At 35.7% G+C, this 21,806-nt stretch overlaps 1 protein-coding gene across 3 annotated transcripts in view; it reads right to left on the bottom strand.

The window, feature by feature from the left end:
- The window catches only part of LOC121428563 (glycerophosphocholine phosphodiesterase GPCPD1-like), a 38,734-nt gene extending 18,195 nt beyond the window's left edge, over window positions 1–20,539 (bottom strand). Inside the window, exons 1-7 of one of the 3 annotated variants that reach the window (XM_041625271.1) lie at window positions 20,432–20,539; window positions 12,753–12,920; window positions 11,092–11,228; window positions 8,165–8,206; window positions 7,732–7,904; window positions 4,914–5,030; window positions 3,968–4,157 (exon numbers count right to left, since the gene is read on the bottom strand). In XM_041625271.1, coding sequence (XP_041481205.1) covers window positions 3,968–4,157; window positions 4,914–5,030; window positions 7,732–7,904; window positions 8,165–8,206; window positions 11,092–11,228; window positions 12,753–12,892 — 799 coding nt within the window. In that variant the 5' untranslated portion in view covers window positions 12,893–12,920; window positions 20,432–20,539. Of the gene's footprint in view, window positions 1–3,967; window positions 4,158–4,913; window positions 5,031–7,731; window positions 7,905–8,164; window positions 8,207–11,091; window positions 11,229–12,752; window positions 12,921–17,025; window positions 17,137–20,431 lie in introns of those variants that run through there. The other 2 variants (XM_041625273.1, XM_041625270.1) reach the window with 2 other exon arrangements.
- Between the last annotated feature and the right edge of the window lie 1,267 nt (window positions 20,540–21,806).

The following is a 21,806-nucleotide window of genomic DNA, read 5'->3' as shown; positions in this document are numbered from 1 at the left end:
TCATATGTCCAAGTTTAATGAACTAGACTAATAAACTTTCAAAGTTATGATGGTAATTCAACAGATACCCCCGATTTGGCCAAAGTTCATTGACCCTAAATGACCTTTGACCTTAATCATGAGACCTGAAACTTGCACAAAATATTCAGTGATGCTTGATTACTATTATGTCCAAGTTTCATGAATCAGATCCATAAACTTTCAAAGTTATGATGGGAATTCAACAGATATCCCCAATTCAGCCAAAGTTCATTGACCCTAAATGACCTTTGACCTTGGTCATGTGACGTGAAACTCATGCAGGATATTCAGTGATACTTGATTAACCTTATGTCCAAGTTTCATGAACTAGGTCCATATATTTTCTAAGTTATGATGACATTTCAAAAACTTAACCTCAGGTTAAGATTTCAATGTTGATTCCTCCAACATGGTCTAAGTTCATTGACCCTAAATGACCTTTGACCTTGGTCATGTGACATGAAACTTTAATAGGATGTTCAGTAATACTTGATTAACCTTATGGCCAAGTTTCATGAACTAGGTCCATATACTTTCTAAGTTATGATGTCATTTCAAAAACTTAACCTCAGGTTAAGATTTGATGTTGACGCCGCCGCCGCCGTCACCGCCGCCGTCGGAAAAGCGGCGCCTATAGTCTCACTCTGCTTCGCAGGTGAGACAAAAACCAGAACCCAAGTGCATGGTTTCAATTTGTTACTTATAACTGCTAAAATTACTCCTGCTGGAGGGGTACCCCAAGGTACTTGACTTGGGCCAGCAATCTTCCTTGTGTAAATCAATGACGATGGGCACAGAAATTCAGAAAATTCACATTCTTTATAAAAATCAAATAGGAAATCAACATATGGATGAAATGAGCATTATACATTTGTGTTTATTGGATGTTAGTATGTCTCCTTAGATTCTGAATTTTCACCATCACCAGAATTTAGTCCAAGAGTCGATAGAGATCTGGAATTAGAGAGGGAAGAGATTAATCGGTATGCAATAAGGTTACAAAGTTAACTGCTTTGAATATGTACACACAAGCCAGATCTGAACCTAGTATTATAGAGGAAGAATGAAAGTCAATATTGATGTGTATTTTGTACATAAATATGTCCCTGCCTGTAAACACAGTTACAAAGTGTGGAAAAAAGTGGCTTAAATTTCACTTTTTTGTAACTTTAGATCTGACAATTCATCATGTCACAGTTTGATATGTAATCCATAGGGCTATGCAATCTTTGGAATTTGTATTTTCTAAAAGTTGGTAAAAGTGCAAAAATATTGAATTTTGTGAAGAAAATCTTACACCCCTAAAAGCTGGTCATGTGACTTATGAATATTAAAGAGTATGCAATTATCAATATTCATCAATTAGTGAAATTCTAGCTAACTTTTGAATCCTAACTGTACTTTCTAAACCTTATTTTTTGTACATATAGAGGTGCATATCTTAAAGAAATTATTCTGTTTTGAAAAAAAAAGGAAAGCAAATTCACAAGGCAACAATAGTCAAAACTGACTTGTTTGCCTATTCAAAATAACAACAACATAACAATTTTTTTCACTACACAGGATGTTTTCAATAGCAAAGCTTTGTATTGGGGATATTGGCACTATTAAATGTGTCAATATTTTTGTGTGTTGTTAAATTCGTGGCTGATTGGCAATTCGCGAAATCCACGAAAATAAAAGCTTATACAGTAATACAATTTTTATCATTTTAATTACACTGTATATTAAGCAACAAGTGGAATGCCTCTGGCCGTCTCACCTGCATCACGCGGTTCAATATAGCAGCAGTGCTGACTTTGAATACTACTCTAACTCGCACAAGATGTTCAGTGATACATGGTTCCTCTTACAGAGATATGATGGTTATTCAACAAAAATCCCTACATGGCCAAAGTTCATTGACCTTACATGACCTTTGACCTTGATCATGTGACCTGAAACTCGGACAGGATGTTCAGTGATACTTGATTACTCTTATGTACAAGTTTCATGAATCAGATCCATAAACTTTCAAAGTTAGGATGGTAATTCAACAGATACACCCAATTCGGCCAAAGTTCATTGACCTTTGACCTTGGTATGTGACCTGAAACGCGCACAGGATGTTCAGTGATACTTGATTACTCTAATGTCCAAGTTTAATGAACTAGACCAATAAACTTTCAAAGTTATGATGGTAATTCAACAGATACCCCCGATTCGGCCAAAGTTCATTGACCCTAAATGACCTTTGACCTTAATCATGAGACCTGAAACTTGCACAAAATGTTCAGTGATGCTTGATTACTATTATGTCCAAGTTTCATGAATCAGATCCATAAACTTTCAAAGTTATGATGGGAATTCAACAGATATCCCCAATTCGGCCAGTTCATTGACCCTAAATGACCTTTGACCTTGGTCATGTGACGTGAAACTCATGCAGGATGTTCAGTGATACTTGATTAACCTTATGTCCAAGTTTCATGAACTAGGTCCATATATTTTCTAAGTTATGATGACATTTCAAAAACTTAACCTCAGGTTAAGATTTTGATGTTGATTCCTCCAACATGGTCTAAGTTCATTGACCCTAAATGACCTTTGACCTCGGTCATGTGACATGAAACTCTAATAGGATGTTCAGTAATACTTGATTAACCTTATGGCCAAGTTTTATTAACTAGGTCCATATACTTTCTAAGTTATGACGTCATTTCAAAAACTTAACCTCAGGTTAAGATTTGATGTTGACGCCGCCGCCGCCGCCACCGCCGCCGGAAAAGCGGCGCCTATAGTCTCACTTTGCTTCGCAGGTGAGACAAAAATAAAGAGGCTCAATGGGAAAATATTTTATTTCCAGTTGAGTTTGTGAATTAGGAAATAATCAGATTAGTTGACTTTAAAGATGAAGAGTAATTAGGCCCATTTTCTCCATTTCAAGTTCAAAGTACTTTACCAATACATGTAGTAGTATGGACTGCTATCACTCTAGTCCTGGTAGAACCTGTTACCATCAAAATGAAATCATCAAATTTCTTTTCACTTTCACACAGTAATTCACAATATCAAAACGATCTCGTCTGTTCAATGATATCTCTCAATAAAACTGGTAAAATAGTTAATCTCTAAAGTCAGCAGATCTAAACATAATCGAAAAATCAATTGGAAATCTCTGAAGGGCAACCCAACATATAGGTGCAAACAACAATATGTATCATAAACGAATATATGACGGAAAACATGTATCATAAATGAAAGATAGTATCATTTATGAAAAAATGTATCATGCAAAAAAAAGTATCAGGAATGGAAAAAAAGTATCATTCATAAAAAAAGTATCATTAATAAAAAATTTATCATAAATGGCAACAATGTATCATAATAATATCCCAGAACCCAAAGATGATAAAACCTACTTTATGGCTGAAAAAAGGCTACAAAAATGGGAAAATTTAGGTATAAATTACCTTTTAACTCTACAAATGATGGTTTAAAAGTACTAATTATAGGAAAAACGAATCGCCTGCCTCCCAAAACATATGAATAGACACCAAAACCAGAGAATTGACCACTAAATAAAATTGTTGCCAATACTGTGATTTTGGGAGGTTTTGGCGGCCATTTTTTTTTTTGGCCCGGCACACTTTTTTCTCGGACCCGAGACAAAAAATTATGTCATTTCATGTTGAGAAACATTACAAGGAATACAACAAAAGTATTTTTGAGCCCACTCCTAATCATACAATGTATATTAAAAGATGCAGTTGATGTATTAACTATTTTTCTGATATAGTTTGCATCAATCTTAGGCCTCCAAATCAAATAGTATAGGGTCCAACAAAAAACGTGGTCACTTTGTCCTAGACGAAGTAATGAACATTTCAAATCCGACTCATTTCATGGCATACTTGATGAACGATAATGTCATTTTCAGGTATCTGATAACAAAGCGAAGGCTTACCCATCGCATGACCCAGGGAGACACCGGCATCATCAAAGAAGTAGAGAGGGACCTTCCCGACGCTGTTGATCAGAGTAGTGCTCATAATGCCACATTCTGCAAGAACGCTGATATCTCCCTTTAACCGTTTGGGACTCTCACTTTGGGCAGGCAGGGCACCCCCTTCTTGCATTAGCTTAATGATGAATATCTATTTATATACAGACAAGACATAAACATTGGTTATTACTTTTTATAAGGTTTTAAAGAAAAAACGAGGACATCATTATCCTTAACCAATTCTACCAGTAAACGAGGTATTATCAAGCTGGTATCAAAGACCAACATTTTCTCCTAGGACAAACGGTCCTGCCTTTCTCTGGAGATGGTAAATTCTCAAGATTTTTGTTTTGTACAATGCAGATCCTGTGTTCTTCACTGTGCAAATCTTCAATTTCAGTTTTCTTAGGGGACACACTGTGTGCAAAACATGATAAAGCAATTACGTGCAATGCAGTAATAATATGCAGATAAAGCATGGTAAATACTGTAGCATGTTTAGTCAGCAGATTATACACCGATGATAGGTTTAATTTTATTGGATTTTGCTTTCGTATTCAGGATTTTACAACAATCATATCATATTCTTTGTTTTTGGCCTAAAAATTGTATTTTCTGTGTAATTCTAAGATATTACTAAAGTCCCCTGCCCCCCCAAAAAAAAAAAAATTCTAGAAAACTGAGGGGCTGTATATTGTGACAGTGTGTTCATTCCAGAAAAATGTAAGTATTGGGGGGAAAAAATGGGGTTTACTTAAATGTTTTACATTTCTTGTTTGACTAGATGGACCAAAGTTGAATGCCAAGGAATCTTTCCTTATGCCTGTGCAACACTATTCATAATGAGATATCACAAACCTCTAATTTTCTTGTTTTTAAACTGTACATGGGTGAAATAATAACTCACCACTTCATGGTTCGCTGGTAAACCTTGTGTTGTGAAAAGAAGTACGTCTGAGCTCGTTTCCAACATCTCTCCATGATCACTCTGAGGTCTTGGCTCAATATCATCTGCACATAGATTCTGTGTGGAACAAAAGATAGTAAATCCATGACGGATATATATATATATATTGGCGAAGAAGCTCAAAAAGCATTGAAGCGGGAGACGTAGCCTGGATTTCTTCAACTTTTATTCATACAACTTTTTGAGCTTCTTCGCCAATATATTACTCACTGAAGCACCCACGCAATGTTTAGGTCCTTGCTCATATATATATATATATATATATATATATATAGCAACAAGCGAGATAACATGAGATGAAAATAAAAACAAACAACTGTGCTTGACACTAACTTCTCCAAGACAGGTTTTGGAGTAATCGGCAAAAACAGAAAAGTAGTATTGAAATATGTTTATTAAGGCAGCGCATGACACTGGCACTGGTCCGACGGTCCGAGACCAGTATAATTGCTGTCAGGCCAGTAAGTTTTCAGAAATAGCCAGATTTACAGGTCCGAAATGAGCAGTAAAAAATATATCAAGCTCATACAAATGATATTTTCTTGTCTTTTGTAAATCATAACTAGCACATCAATGATGTGAAGCTCATCCGGCATGTCGCAACGGAATTCAACACAATTTTAATTTCAGCCCAGTTGACACTGTTCCAGGGTGCTACATAAGCACTTGCCTGATTGCCCGGGGCAAGTAACATTAGAGTCGGGCAAGTGTTTTGAAGTAAAGACCAAAAGTACTTGCCCGAATTTGGCAAGCAAAATTAGGGTCGATACGATATGATATTGACCCTAATTTTGGTCATAGTAATAACAAGGTAGATCAGTTCTTATCAAAAGAGAGAAAAAGGTCAATGGTTATAAAAAACCATTTTTGAAGAGGTAAAACTTTTTTTCAAGGATTTTTTCAGGCATAGAAGCATTTTTTGTGATCTATGAATAAATTTTATATAAAACAGCATACTTTTCTAGTCAAGCTTTCTAAACTCTGTGTAGAACCTTGGTGAACCTCATGTAGCTCTCAGATGGAACAAAAATAATCAAAATCAATCCACAAAATAAGTATTTTTTTGTGAGTTGTGAAAATATGAATAAATTAGCATATTTGATGAGTTTCAAAATTCTGTGTTATAATTTTGTATCACCACCTAGAGCAATCATATAAAGCAAACAAAATTGAAATTGATCAAGAAATGAAGGAGATTTTTTTGTGATTTATGAATAAATTATGCATAAATTAGCATAAAAATTGTTTTAGTCAAAATTTCAAAAGTCTGTGTAGAAGTTTGGTGAGTCTCATGAAACTCTTCCAGATGGAAGCAAAAAATTCAAAATTGGTCAACAAATAAGCATTTTATGTGAATTTTTAAAAATGCACATAAATTTTGTGCAGAAGTTTTGAATCACCCAACTAGTGCTATCATATAAAGCAAACAGAAATGAAATCGGACTTGAAATAATGAAGAAGCATTTTGAATTGTGGACGGACGACAGACGACGGACACCACGCCACGGCATAAGCTCATCTGGCCCTTTTGGCCAAATGAGCTAAAAATGACTCTCATGAATTGTTGTTGTGTGTGTGTACTGTTTGTTGGTGTTCTTTTTTTTTGGGGGGGGGAATAAAAGCAATAGATGACAGCAAAATAAACCTTTTTTTATAGTTTATGATTTTTTATGGTTTTTCTCTATTTTGGGGACCAGTAAATTTAAAGGACAAGTCCACCCCAACATAACTTTCTTATTTTACATCCAATTTTGATGAAATATTCAGTGTTATGCTTGTTGAATTTTCCTCTTTTTATTCAAATCAACATTTTTCTGAGGTGGACTTGACCTTTAAGTTTGGAGCAGTAAAAAATGAACAATTGGGTATCTTCTGGTCCGACATGATCAGGTTGGACTGGGAGAAAAAAAAAGGTTAGTGTGGACCCCTGATATTAAGGCTTCAATCCAATGATAGCATGGTGCAGTGGTTTTGACTGTTTGCCTTTTGAATCAGAGGGTCATGGGTTCAAACCCTACTTCAGGCATTAATTTCTTTCAGCAAGATATTTATCCTAATTGGCTGCACTTAACCCAGGTGAGGAAAATGGGTACCTGGAAGCACATGATATTGACGCTGCTTCTGCTGGGTTCCATGACATTTGCTCCAGCGACAATTGCTCCAATGTAAAATCTGCATGTTAAGCCAAACATAAAACCTAACCTCAAAAACTGAATAAACCATAACCTTAATCTTTACATTATTCTGAACCAAAAACTGTATTACGAACTTAGCTCTAACCCTACGCCCTCCACGATGTTAAGATCGAAGCAGAAGTCGCAGGAGTAAATGTCTTGTCACCTGCTGCTGTAACTGCAACCATTAGCAGAGCAGCACCTATTGTCTCACTGTGCTGCTGTGCAGATGAGACAAAAATCATTTCAGAAAGGTAAAGCATGTAGGGTGTGAGACGTACTTAATTCATCAGGGTTCCCACAGAAATTTGAAAACGTCACTTCCTGTCATGTGACGTCCCGAGAGTTAAGTGGAATTTGGGATGTCACAAAACTGGGAAAAATTGAAATCTTTAACACCAATTATAATAGCAGACTGCCATAGCCAAGAGGTGAATGCAATTTCATGACTTTTCACAAATTTTCCAAACTCCCTGACTTTCCATTACCACAAATTTTTCCAGGATTTTCCACAACTGTGGGAACCCTGTTTGTGGCACTGTCCACACTACTAAGTTTTACTGCAGCAACGCGCAAATACTCACATGCACAAGAACAGGAATGTCAAACTTGGAGTCTGTGACATCTATGGCTTTTATACCAAGACGGCAAAGATTGGAATGCAGACTGGACACCAAACTGGTGAGGTTGGTCTTCTCAAACATCAGGTGGATTTCTCTGGTGGCAAGTAAAGGGCCTCTCTGTACACTGCAATTTCCTGTCAATAGAATACATTGAAATGATATCAGACATTAAAACTTTGTCATGCTCAAAGTAAAAAAAAAAATCAGCATTGGCATAAAAATCATATTCTGGCTGAGTATGTGTTTCCTTTTATTCCTGTAATATTGCAGTACTTGGTCTCAGATATTATCAAAAAATAGCTGTAAAATAAATATTAAAAGAGAGCAAGAAAAATACAAATACCAAACTACAAAGCTCTAATCTAAACCAATACTTTTAAATGTGACGACTTACCAAACTTTCCAAAGGTTTCCAAATCTGTACTGCAAGGTATATCTGAGGTTGGAAGAAAGCAATTACATGAATAAAGTGTTCTGCATCTAACTTGGCCATGAAATCATAATACACTGTAGTTAATAAATATTAATAATTACACTATGAGGCATTCATATAGCACCATCTATCTAGAAATAATTATAAGACACATTGTTATTATTACCCAGGCTTTCAACCGCCTTTCAGCGCTCATTGCATTCAAGGAAATAATCCTGCCGGGTACCCATTCACCTCACCTGGGTTGAGTGCAGCACAATGTGAATAAAATTCTTGCAGAAGAAAAACACATGGCTAAGATTCAAACCCACGTCCCTCTGATTGAAAGGACGAGGGTCGTAACCAAAAGGCAACAGCGCCCCCCACCACAACATTCATTATTTGTATACCATTTTCAGGTAATGATTTTCATGCACTTGGCCAAACCTAATAATACTCAGTTGTATAACCACAGATGCAACAATTCAAGTAAATGTAGGCCTACTCATTTTCATATGAATTAAATCAAATTTTTTGTCATGTTCAGATCAATCCCCACTGTTCATAAATTGTCTAGTCCTGACTTCATGCCTCACTAATTCTAATTCAGAATCTCTGATGCAATCCATGAATTTCAGGAAATTCAAAATAGAGCTTAGCGATTGATCATGGGGCAGGGTTTTACGATGGATTCTACACATAATCAATGCAATTAATCTTAGTAGAAATCGGCCAGACGATCAATCACTAAGCTCTATTTCACAGGGCCCAGGTGGGTGTTTCATAAAGCTGTTCGTAAGTTAAGAGTGACTTTAAGATCGACTGGTGATCCTTTCTTGTGGTAAATGGTATATTCATGGGCGATGGTTAAGCGCGTAAGAAAGGATCACCAGTCGTTCTTAAAGTCGCTCTTATCTTACAAACAGCTTTATGAAACGGCCCCCTGGGCTGGTATTCAAGTGAAAGTTGATTTTTTAAAGCATTTATTTAGCATTTTACTTGGCAAAGCAAAATGCTTAAACTTGTATTCAGATAACATCCAATTATCTTACTTATCAATAACCACTATAACATCATTAAGTTTGATGTTAAAGTGATTGGTTAACATCGGTTTGACTTTTAAAAAATATGAGCTAGAAGGTCACACTTGTCACCTGTGTCTGTGATATGTTACAAAAATGAAGCCCAGAAAAAATTACGTTCGAAAATAATTATTTAGTGCTTCAAAAATTGAAATATAAAGTGACCGGAAACACCATCTTAATTTCATCCCATACACTTATGTGTACTATTTAGGTGTCTATAAGACGCCTATTTACAAAATCGGGGTTTGCCTTGTAGTTTTAACTTTTCATTCTCAATAATGGTTGTTTTCAGGGTTTATTAGTTCTAATACATGCACTTGTACACATGTTTCATCTTGGTTTGAGATTTTTTTAAATCGGCTGCTCACAAAGTTAAACAATACCTTTAAATAACGCACAATGTATGAATCCATCTGTGCGCAGAATGCATGACTGCACATATCACGCTTGTAAACTGCATGCAAGACTGACTTACGTCCGGTAGGTGGCTGAATTACATTTAAGCAAGGCACTTAGCCAAAAAATGCCATTTAATACCACGGCCGTGATCTGGCAAAACTACGTACATGTAAGTCATTTTTTGGCGCTTTTCAGTTTTTTAGTGTTTCTTATAATATTGAATACGCTCTTTCAAATTCTAACTCCAATTATTTTGGGAGATTCGAAACCCAGTTTTTGTAAAATTCTCTAAAAATCACTAAATTTAAAAGGCAGATCTACGTAAGTCGACTTACAAAAGTAGTTTTTCAAGCTTTGATGAGAATTAAAAGGCAAAACTATGTAAGTCTACTTACGTAGTTTTGCCAGAACAATAGCCGCAAAAGAAGGTGATTTATTAGGCAAAACTACGTATCTCCCAATTTCTGCATTTTACCGGTCGCCCTCGTAAATTACACCGCAGAGCGAACGTGCAGCTAACTGTCTGCATGATGGTCTGCCGCCGCGGCTGCACATGCGTTTGCCGATTGTGTGTGCATGCTTCAATGTGTGTAACGTATGTGCTTTGCGTATGTGTAAAAATGCGCGGCAGAGACACCGGATAGTTTTGCCTGATAATTTCGCAATGTTTAAGAGATACGTAGTTTTGCCTGATAAAACTTTGCCATGCGGAGGACATACGTAGTTTTGCCTGATAAACATTTGCCACGCGGCCGCGTACCTTGTGACATACGTAGTTTTGCCTGATAAGTTAGAACATACATGTACGTAGTTTTGCCTGATAAAAAGCTCGGAGTGTGTCATCGATTTTATCAGGCAAAAGTGCGTATGTTTTAAAAAAAGTGGAAAATTAGAAGATTAAATGAGTAAATCAACTAGTTTTTGGTGCCAATAGCTTATATAAGTTCCGCAGATCAAAGGAAAATAAATAAAATTGATATACCATTTTCCACTTTTCCAAGAAAAGCAAAAGAAGCAATGTAAAATATTCAAGCTCGAATATCTTGGAATGGCAAAAAAGGAGATACGTAGTTTTGCCAGATCACGGCCGACCAAAGATGGATAAGTATTTTCCTTATTAAGGATCAAATTGAATACCAGCCTTAGTGGTCTATGGGGGTGTTGCAAGAAAATATTTGCGATCAATTGCAAATACTCTGTTGCAAATTTACAACTGATAGATCAATGTTCGCTGTAGCAAATCAGATTAAACTTCTTGTTTCAAGGAGCAAATTAACAATCAATCACTAATTTGCAATCAACTGCAAGACATATGATTGATTTGGGGACCAAAAATTGACTTGCAATTGATCGCAAGTTTCTTGCAACACCCCTTATGTCTCTCACATGCAGTTCTGAGTAAAAACCTGATACATGTATATGTACCTGAGACAGTGAATCGACGTGGAGATGGACTGGTTTCCCACTGGAGAATTTGAGGAGTTGACGAGTGTATGAATTTACAGACGGCATAGCGGTATTCAATGACTGATCCTTCTGCTGCTTCTATACTGCATGACCATCTGGTTTCGATATAGGGTAGAAACAAAAATATCCAGTTTAATCATGGACTTTTACATTGTACATGTAGATATGCTCAGTAGCTATTTCTGTATAAATAGATCTTACACTCAATTCAAAACTGTGGGGGTCACAGAAATCTGTTCACTTTAAACAAGGAATTTCAACTTAAAGTGGGTACATACCCATGCTTTGAACAAGTGGGTCTAAAAATTGCTTTAAGTAGCATTATAGGCAGTTACACACTTATTCTACTTTTACTGTAGACTCTATCAGACTTCATTAGTATAAGGACAGAGAGTTTGGTTGAATGTCACAAAGTTTACAATGTTGTGCTCAAACCATCTATGACAATTTGCATAAATATCTTATCTTCAATACTTTTGTTTCTGTTTTTTTATCTGTATAAATTCACATCTCTGATTTAACTTTCCTTTGAATGTTATTGAAAATATTTCTCAGGGATTAAATTTATCCAAGCCCAGTGAAGGCCATGGATCCCCTGTTGGCTGGCACTGATGCTGCCCCTCATCGCCCTTGGGGATTCGTTGTGCCTTCTTTTATATTACCCCTTGTGTTGTAATATAGAAATAAGCCATATGGAAAAGCGAACTTTCCTTAAAAACATTGAGATTTAATGCCTACCTTTAGTTATGATAAATTCCTCAAAGTTCAGATCACTCTATAACACGTATTAAGTTCAAGATCTTACTACTCTCTTTTCAGTGTTATCGACAAATGGCTCCATCTTATCTGTCAGTTACTTGTAAAATATGAACCTGTTCGAAATCTTAGATCACTTCATAAGGATTTATATAACGTACCGATTGTTACGACAAAGTTTTATGGTGAACGGGGGTTTGCGCATGCTGTGCCGGAACTCTGGAATAGCATCCCACAAAATTTAAGGCAAGTTGACACAATTGGGCAATTTAAAACTGCATTGAAAACATATTTAACTGAAAAGAATATTAACAAAGCATTACCAGCAGCTTTCCCCTCATCTTTCTTTTTCTTCTAAAGTGCATTGAGACCTTTGTAAGGTGTAATGCGCCATACAAAAGCTGTTCTATTATTATATTATTATTCTATTTCATTACTACATAATATTAATGCAAGTGCCCCCAGAATGATTGTGGTGTGAAAAAAGCTAAACTTGCTTTATTGGATAAAAGCTAACGGTTTTAATTCAATCAGATGCCTGATAAAAACAGAATATCTCCCTATTGTTGTCTTGTTTATGTAATTTACACTTTCTCAAGCATGAAATTAGCAGAAAATTTCAGGATATAATCTCTGTCAGTAGCTTTCTTAAATGTCCAATTACTAAATTCAAATCCTTGCAGCCGGAAAAATGCCATAATTAAATTCTAATTGGGTAAAAAAATGCATCCAATGACTACTCGTACTAGAATTTTGTAATATTGTAATGTTCAATGATACTCGAGAGTAGCTCACATTGCTGACCTTTTACTAAAGCTTTAGGCTTTAACGCCTGATTTCTTGAGTACCAAAAGGACACTTACCTTGATCCTGATTGATCTTTGGTCATTGATTTCAATGAAAGTGGAGACCATGACCCCAATGATTGCACACTTCCTGTGATACAGACCACTTCATTCTCTTGACGGGGGTTATAACTCACTCGGAAGGTGAGGGGCACCATCCTGAATGTATCTTGTTACACAGAACATCTGTCACACAACAAAACAAATAAAAGAATGTACAAACTTGGAATTAGTGGAACAAAAGATATATGGTGATATATAAGGTGAAAAATGTGAAATGTAAAAATATACCTCCAGTGATTTACAAATCAAAAATTTAACTTTGGTTAATATTTCAATGTTGACGACACCTCCGAAATAGAAAAGCAGCATCTATAGTCCCGCAATGTTATGCAGGCAAAACAAAAAGAGTTTGGGGAATTGTTGAATGGCACTTTCAAAGCAAAATACCAGATGAATTGAACATTTCAAAATTGAGAATTGGGAATCATTATAGAACAAACTTGATCAAAGTACGGTAGTATATTTCTGCGGCACAAGTAAGTAGTAATTTCAATTGCTATTTTTGAATAGTATTAGTCAAATTCAGGACAGTCTTATAATTCAGTTGGCTATTACATTCCATGACAATAGAAATTCATGGTCTAGTGGTTCTGACTCGACTTTCAAACAGAGTCGTGAGTTCGAATCCTAGCCATGGCATGTTTTCCTTCAGCAAGAAATTTATCCACTCTGTGCTGCACTCGACCCAGGTGAGGTAAATGGGTACCGGCAGGAAGTAATTCTTCAAAAAGCTGTGCGCACCAGAATCGGTAGACTAGCTAATAGCCGGGGTAATATAGGAGCGCCTTGAGCACCTAGCAAGGTGGATAGGTACGCAATATAAATAACCTATATTATTATTTTTTTATTGTACATAATATTAATAGAATGTTATTAAACCTACCCAAAAATTTGACATGTTAAGCTTTTCTGCAATATTTTTTTGTTCAAAATTGTCTTTCACAAAATGAAATTTGCATCAATATTAGTTGAATATATTTTTGTCTATCTTTAATTGCACTGTTTATTTTCAACTTCCATCTCAACGTCATAAAATCTTGAAAACATAATGCCATGTTTTGCAGCCCAGCGATTCGACAACCCTGCCCTTCATTTGACATAGCACATGGTGCAATAAAAATCAGTGCATGCCAGAGCCATTGAATTGTGCTGCGCCACACGCGAAATGCTGCCCGAAAGTCTGCATTACATCAGGGCACCCTGTCGAATGAAGGCAACACGCTAACATGTCACAGACTTTGTTTCCGAGCAAATTCAATGTGGCTTAGTGTTTCTGCATGGTTTGCTTTTTAATTTGTAATTTTGAAGGTATGATCCTAAATTTGCGAACTTGAAACAAAACCATGGGATTTCTTCATCTTTAGCACATTTTTTGGCACCCTGCTTCTGAAATCTGAGCTAAGCCGCTGCATGCTTTGGATTTTGGAAATATGGTGCAGATTCCACATTTTTAAGGGCAAAATTTGACTTTTCAAAGGGGATGTTGGAGTTAAAATCAGGACTTTCCTGTGGTATGTTTATCATGTGTTAAGTTCAGATAAACCAGGGAGTGGGAGTTGCAAGATAGCCGAAGTCACTCTTTTTTTTTTTTTCATTTTAATTTTTTTTTCCTGTGTTGGTGCATTTCAGTTCAGGCCAGAACAGAATAATAATCTTCACTTTGGTCCAGTTTTTTAAATGAGCCCCATTGAGGGATTTTGCATTTTTAACCCCCTATTAAATGACGGCTGCACAAGCGTGAGGAGAAATAGAAGAAAAATCGTAGCACTCATGATATGGCCTTGATCAGAACACTAGAAACTTGAGAAATGTCATAATTACGAGCGAGCGGAGCGAGCGAGCCGAAATGTTTGCATTTTTCCGTCAAAACATACAATTCTTCTCAATAGCTTGTTGGTAATGATTACATATTAGTTGATGATACATGTCCTTCTGCTCGTAAGTCTCATGATATGGCCTTGATCAAGAGACTAGAAACTTAAGAAATTTCATAAATGATTACGAGTAAGCGGAGTGAGCGAGCCGAAATTTTCGCGTTTTCCCATCAAAACATACATTTCTTGTCAATAGTTTGTTAGTAAATCAAGTATTAGTCGATGCTACATGTCCTTCTGTTCGTAACACTCATAATACGGCCTTGAACAGGAGACTAGATACTTATGGAATTTCATAAATAATTACGAGCGAGCGGAGCGAGCTAAGCGACATTTTAGCGTTTTCCGTCATTTTGGTTTTCATATTGGTAAAACATATTTTGTAAGAAAACGTATGTCTTTGTCTTGGTTCACTTGTATTCATAAGTATACATCATGATAATCATGTATGGCCTTTTTAATGGCGATACCGTGATCATGTCGGCGACATGCGGAAATAAAAGATATAATAAAATGGAGCGAGCGAAGCAAGCGGAAATTTTTTCTGTGTTTTTCATCGGAAACATGCGATTCTGTTCATTATTGCTGTCATACACATTATTGGGTAGGGGAACTGTCCGTAACCAGACCAAGGAGTTATCAGGCGCTTGCCCGATAACTCCTTGACCAGACCGACCTCCGGTGAGACAAGCAAAAAAAAATATAAAAAAAGGAAACGAAAGGGGGGGGGGTTTGAACCCCCTAACCCCCCCCCTTGCGTACGCGCCTGCTCCTGGGTTACTGCTTCTCCAGACTGTTGCTCTTCCCCTAAATTTCTTTCTCACGCCTGTATCATAGCCAAGCAGTTACTTAGCTTATCCTCATCTCAAGCCGTTCAAAAAGAAAGAAATTTCCTTGCCTGATAAAATTCCCTAATAAATTTCAAATAAAAACATAATCTCCTCGACTAACGATTCTTACTTCTTCACGTTAAATTTAAGAAGCATCTCTGTAAACTCTGATGAGGCGACACTGAAATCTTGAAAAAGATACATTTTGTTAGGGTTTCACTTTTATAGTTTTTCACTTTCTTGGAAAGCACATATTGATAATATTTGTAAAATCATTGATCGCAACATTGGTGTCATTAGAATATTAAGTTCCTTCTTACCCCATTATATTTTGTTATCATTGTATTCAACGTTAATTTTACCTTACTTGAATTTAGGAGTTGTTGCATGCGGTAAGTGTAACGCAGCGAATTCTCAAATTAATACTTTTTATTCTACAAAAAAGAGTAATTCGTATCATTAATCATGCAGAATTCAGGGCACATACAAATATTCTGTTTTTGAGAAATAAAGTCTTGAAGGTTAAAGATTTATATTCTTTTCAACTCGGACAGTTAATGTCCAAGTTTATCGATAAACAATTACCATTACCTTTTAAAGATATGTTTGTAAAAAAATGATACAATCCATAAGCACTTCACTCGCCAGGCGAGTTCGTTTCATTTACCTCTAAATAGAACATCGTTTGCACGTAAAAGACATTTGTTTTTACTAGTCCAAAATTATGGAATTCTTTTTCAAAGGATATTATACAATGTAATTCAATACAAAATTTCAAAGGAAAACTTAAAAAATATCTTCTGAATTCATATTAGATTATCGTTTCTTCACAAAGTAATGTAATTCAGAACTTAACATGCAAATATGTTTATTAATTTCTCTTTGTATATAGATCTACATGTATGTTTAATCGTTTTATTTCTGTATAGGCCTACAGTGTATACTTAATCATTTATTTTTATTTGTTTATTTTTCATTCATAATATATTATAAATTATTTATTTCTCTATTTTATCTTATTTTTTATTCATCAAATGTACTTATGAAAGGGGGCCTTCACCCTGCAACTGCTCTGCTTTTTAGTTGGTCTCCTTCTCTTTCGATTTCATCATAGTATTATTGTATTATAAAAATGATTTAAATGGTATATTTTATAGATATGAATATTGAACTATCATTTTTAATGTAAAAAGATTGAAAGAGAAAATAAATGAATTGAATTGAATAGTTGGCAAGTAAGGCAGCAACCAGACAGTTTCGCCGACTATATAGAAAGCCATTGCCTTTACGAGCGCATGCGATTTTGAAGTACAAGTATCCAATTTACTAATACCAAATCTGTGATATACTTATTCGTATTGCACATGAGCTTAATCACGGAAAAAGAGATTGAGTGGTCAAAGCCTAACGCAGGAGCAGGAGAATATCACAAACTTGACAAAAAAAAATGAAAGTCATGGTACATCTATAATGATAATAATAAATTCTTATAAGCTAAAAACGTATAAATCTCCTTGGTGTTACCTGTTTCCGAGAGACTAAGACGTTAATTCCTGGTTGCTCAAAACATTTCGCACGGTCCCGTCGTTGGAACGGCGCCACTGTAGTACGAGATCGAGAACGAATCTTACCGAGGCGAGGAGGATCGGGCACGCGCGGGCGGGATGGATGGAGCTGAGGGCCAGCTAGCTAGCTAGGAGCAGAGGTACAAGGTGGGGGGGGGAGGGGAGGAGTATAAATGTAACCATTCCAATCTATTAGGGAACATGTCACCATGTTGATCAAAACAAAGAAGAATATAAAATTGACTTTAATGTGCATGACATAACTCTGTTTCAGATATTCAGAGCTCAGGACAAGTCCGCCCAAAAAAGTTGATTTGAATAAAAAAATGAGAAAAATCCAACATATCAACACTGAAAATTTCATAAAAATCAGATGTAAAATACATACATTTCTTGTCAATAGTTTGTTAGTAAATCAAGTATTAGTCGATGCTACATGTCCTTCTGTTCGTAACACTCATAATACGGCCTTGAACAGGAGACTAGATACTTATGGAATTTCATAAATAATTACGAGCGAGCGGAGCGAGCTAAGCGACATTTTAGCGTTTTCCGTCATTTTGGTTTTCATATTGGTAAAACATATTTTGTAAGAAAACGTATGTCTTTGTCTTGGTTCACTTGTATTCATAAGTATACATCATGATAATCATGTATGGCCTTTTTAATGGCGATACCGTGATCATGTCGGCGACATGCGGAAATAAAAGATATAATAAAATGGAGCGAGCGAAGCGAGCGGAAATTTTTTCTGTGTTTTTCATCGGAAACATGCGATTCTGTTCATTATTGCTGTCATACACATTATTGGGTAGGGGAACTGTCCGTAACCAGACCAAGGAGTTATCAGGCGCTTGCCCGATAACTCCTTGACCAGACCGACCTCCGGTGAGACAAGCAAAAAAAAAAAAAAAAGGAAACGAAAGGGGGGGGGGGTTTCAACCCCCGAACCCCCCCTTGCGTACGCGCCTGCTCCTGGGTTACTGCTTCTCCAGACTGTTGCTCTTCCCCTAAATTTCTTTCTCACGCCTGTATCATAGCCAAGCAGTTACTTAGCTTATCCTCATCTCAAGCCGTTCAAAAGAAAGAAATTTCCTTGCCTGATAAAATTCCCTAATAAATTTAAAATGAAAAAAATAATCTCCTTGACTAACGATTCTTACTTCTTCACGTTAAATTTAAGAAGCATCTCTGTAAACTCTGATGAGGCGACACTGAAATCTTGAAAAAGAGACATTTTGTTAGGGTTTCACTTTTATAGTTTTTCACTTTCTTGGAAAGCACATATTGATAATATTTGTAAAATCATTGCTCGCAACATTGGTGTCATTAGAAAATTAAGTTCCTTCTTACCCCATTATATTTTGTTATCATTGTATTCAACGTTAATTTTACCTTACTTGAATTACGGAGTTGTTGCATGGGGTAAGTGTAACGCAGCGAATTCTCAAATTAATACTTTTTATTCTACAAAAAAGAGTAATTCGTATCATTAATCATGCAGAATTCAGGGCACATACAAATATTCTGTTTTTAAGAAATAAAGTCTTGAAGGTTAAAGATTTATATTCTTTTCAACTCGGACAGTTAATGTCCAAGTTTATCGATAAACAATTACCTTTTAAAGATATGTTTGTAAAAAAATGATATAATCCATAAGCACTTCACTCTCCAGGCGAGTTCGTTTCATTTACCTCTAAATAGAACATTGTTTGCACGTAAAAGACATTTGTTTTTACTAGTCCAAAATTATGGAATTCTTTTTCAAAGGATATTATACAGTGCGTCCCAGAATAAACGAAACCGAGATTTAGCGACCATTTATCATAACTTTATCATAAATAGAATAGATAAATGACCTACCAATTTAAAGCTTAGAATCTCCTCTTTCATCTGATATTACTTAGCTTATTTCTTATTCATGCATGAGTGAGCAAAAACAATTTGAAGAAAGGATACCAAAAACTCATTTGGCGAGGGGTATCTGGGTTTCAAAAAGAAAACCACATTTCTGAAAAGTTCAATATCTGCTCTTTAATTTGGTACCTCAATTACAGAAAATGGTCAAGAAATAAAAAAGTTCTGGTCATTTGAAATAAGGCTTGTATTTCCGTAATTTCATGAGATAAACGTGTTTTCACCGGTTTCCCACAGAAGCTTTCGCATGGTGAACAAAAGATTTAATGCATGGCTGATCGTCAACAAAACGGAGTGTTGAGTGAGTTTGAAAGCCAGCCTGGAGAACCTCTTCATTTTATGAAATTATTGAAATTCAAGCCTTATTTCAAATGACCAGAACTTTGTTATTTCTTGACCATTTTCTGTAATTTAGGTATCAAATTAAAGAGCAGATATTGAACTTTTCAGAAATGTGGTTTTCCTTTTTAAACCCAGATACCCCCCGCCAAATGAGTTTTTGATATCCTTTCTTCAAATTGTATTTGCTCACTCATGCGTGAATGAGAAATAATCTAAGTAATATAAGATGAAAGAGGAGATTCTAAGCTTTAAATTGGTAGGTCATTTGTCTATTTTATTTATGATTAAGTAATGATAAATGATCGCTAAATCTCGGTTTCGTTTTTTCTGGGACGCACTGTACAATGTAATTCAATACAAAATTTCAAAGGAAAACTTTAAAAATATCTTCTGAATTCATATTAGATTATCGTTTCTTCACAAAGTAATGTAATTCAGAACTTAACATGCAAATATGTTTATTAATTTCTCTTTGTATATAGATCTACATGTATGTTTAATCGTTTTATTTCTGTATAGGCCTACAGTGTATACTTAATCATTTATTTTTATTTGTTTATTTTTCATTCATAATATATTATAAATTATTTATTTCTCTATTTTATCTTATTTTTTATTCATCAAATGTACTTATGAAAGGGGGCCTTCACCCTGCAACTGCTCTGCTTTTTAGTTGGTCTCCTTCTCTTTCGATTTCATAGTATTATTGTATTATAAAAATGATTTAAATGTTATATTTTGTAAATATGAATATTGAACTATCATTTTCAATGTAAAAAGATTGAAAGAGAAAATAAATGAATTGAATTGAATAGTTGGCAAGTAAGGCAACCAGACAGTTTCGCCGACTACATAGAAAGCCATTGCCTTTACGAGCGCATGCGATTTTGAAGTACAAGTATCCAATTTACTAATACCAAATCTGTGATATACTTATTCGTATTGCACATGAGCTTAATCACGGAAATAGAGATTGAGTGGTCAAAGCCTAACGCAGGAGCAGGAGAATATCACGAACTTGACAAAAAAATGAAAGTCATGGTACATCTATAATGATAATAATAATTTCTTATAAGCTAAAAACGTATAAATCTCCTTGATGTTACCTGTTTCCGAACGACTAAGACGTTAATTCCTGGTTGCTCAAAACATTTCGCACGGTCCCGTCGTTGGAACGGCGCCACTGTAGTACGAGATCGATCGAGAACGAATCTTACCGAGGAGGATCGGGCGCGCGCGGGCGGGATGCATGGAGCTGAGGGCCAGCTAGCTAGCTAGGGGCAGAGGTACAAGGTGGGGGGGGGGGGGGGGGGGGGGGGGGGGGGGAGGGGAGGAGTATAAATGTAACCATTCCAATCTATTAGGGAACATGTCACCATGTGGATCAAAACAAAGAAGAATATAAAATTGACTTTAATGTGCATGACATAACTCTGTTTCAGATATTCAGAGCTCAGGACAAGTCCGCCCAAAAAAAGTTGATTTGAATAAAAAAAATGAGAAAAATCCAACATATTAACACTGAAAATTTCATCAAAATCAGATGTAAAATAAGAAATTTATGACATTTTTGAGTTTTGCTTATCTTCACAAAACAGTTATATGCACTATTTCTGTTCAAATTGTCCTCTCCAAAAAATAATCAGAAATAAAAATGACTCAGAATAAGTATTTTTCAATTAAAAAATAACTTGGGTAACGTATTTCTTTATTCAAGATATATATTCTTTTTTATATGCACAGGTCTTTTAGTGGTCTTGGCCCATCCTGATTGTAAAAAAAAAATAAAAGACTCAACAGAAAAGAAAAATATACTCGAGTCTATTACTATGCTTATTCGCTCTCTCGTCCATACGATCGATGGTCCGACCGCTAACTAGACAAAGTACCTAGTTAAATAGGAATGTGGATATTAAAAACGATGAGTTTCAATTTAAAATAACAGCATACGTTTGTCTGAATTATAGTGTACTGGTATCACTTTTTACAGACTTGTCAATAAGACCAACTTGACTTGAACAATAAAATGTTAAAACAATGTTAATTGATTCCATATGTTCGGGAGGGATAAAAAATTATTGTTTCACCGATGGCATTGGGGAGAAAATAGAAATTTTTCATATTTCTTATAAAAATGGAATACTTAACACCATGGTTATACATTAAGAAAGACATACAACCCTGTATGTGAAAAACACACCCTTCCCCACCGACACCCCCCCCCACACACACACACACATACAATTATATGGAAGGGAAACAAGCTGAGAGAGGCGAGAGAGATCATAAATAGAATAAGTAAGAACGAGAAACGATAAAGGAATGAATCGAGATTGTGAATAGAAAATGAGAGAGAAGTAGGGGAGAGAAGTAAGAGAGGGAGAGAAGAGGAAATTATAATAGATGAGAGGGAGAGAGAGGGAGAGAAGAGTCATATAATATCGTAAATCTATAAATCTACTAGGACTTTGTGTGTTTTTT

The sequence above is a fragment of the Lytechinus variegatus genome, chromosome 15, assembly GCF_018143015.1.
Source record: "Lytechinus variegatus isolate NC3 chromosome 15, Lvar_3.0, whole genome shotgun sequence".
Lineage (NCBI taxonomy): Eukaryota > Metazoa > Echinodermata > Echinoidea > Temnopleuroida > Toxopneustidae > Lytechinus > Lytechinus variegatus.
Note: the sequence above shows the minus strand (reverse complement) of the source record. Positions and strands in the feature narration are given on the sequence as shown.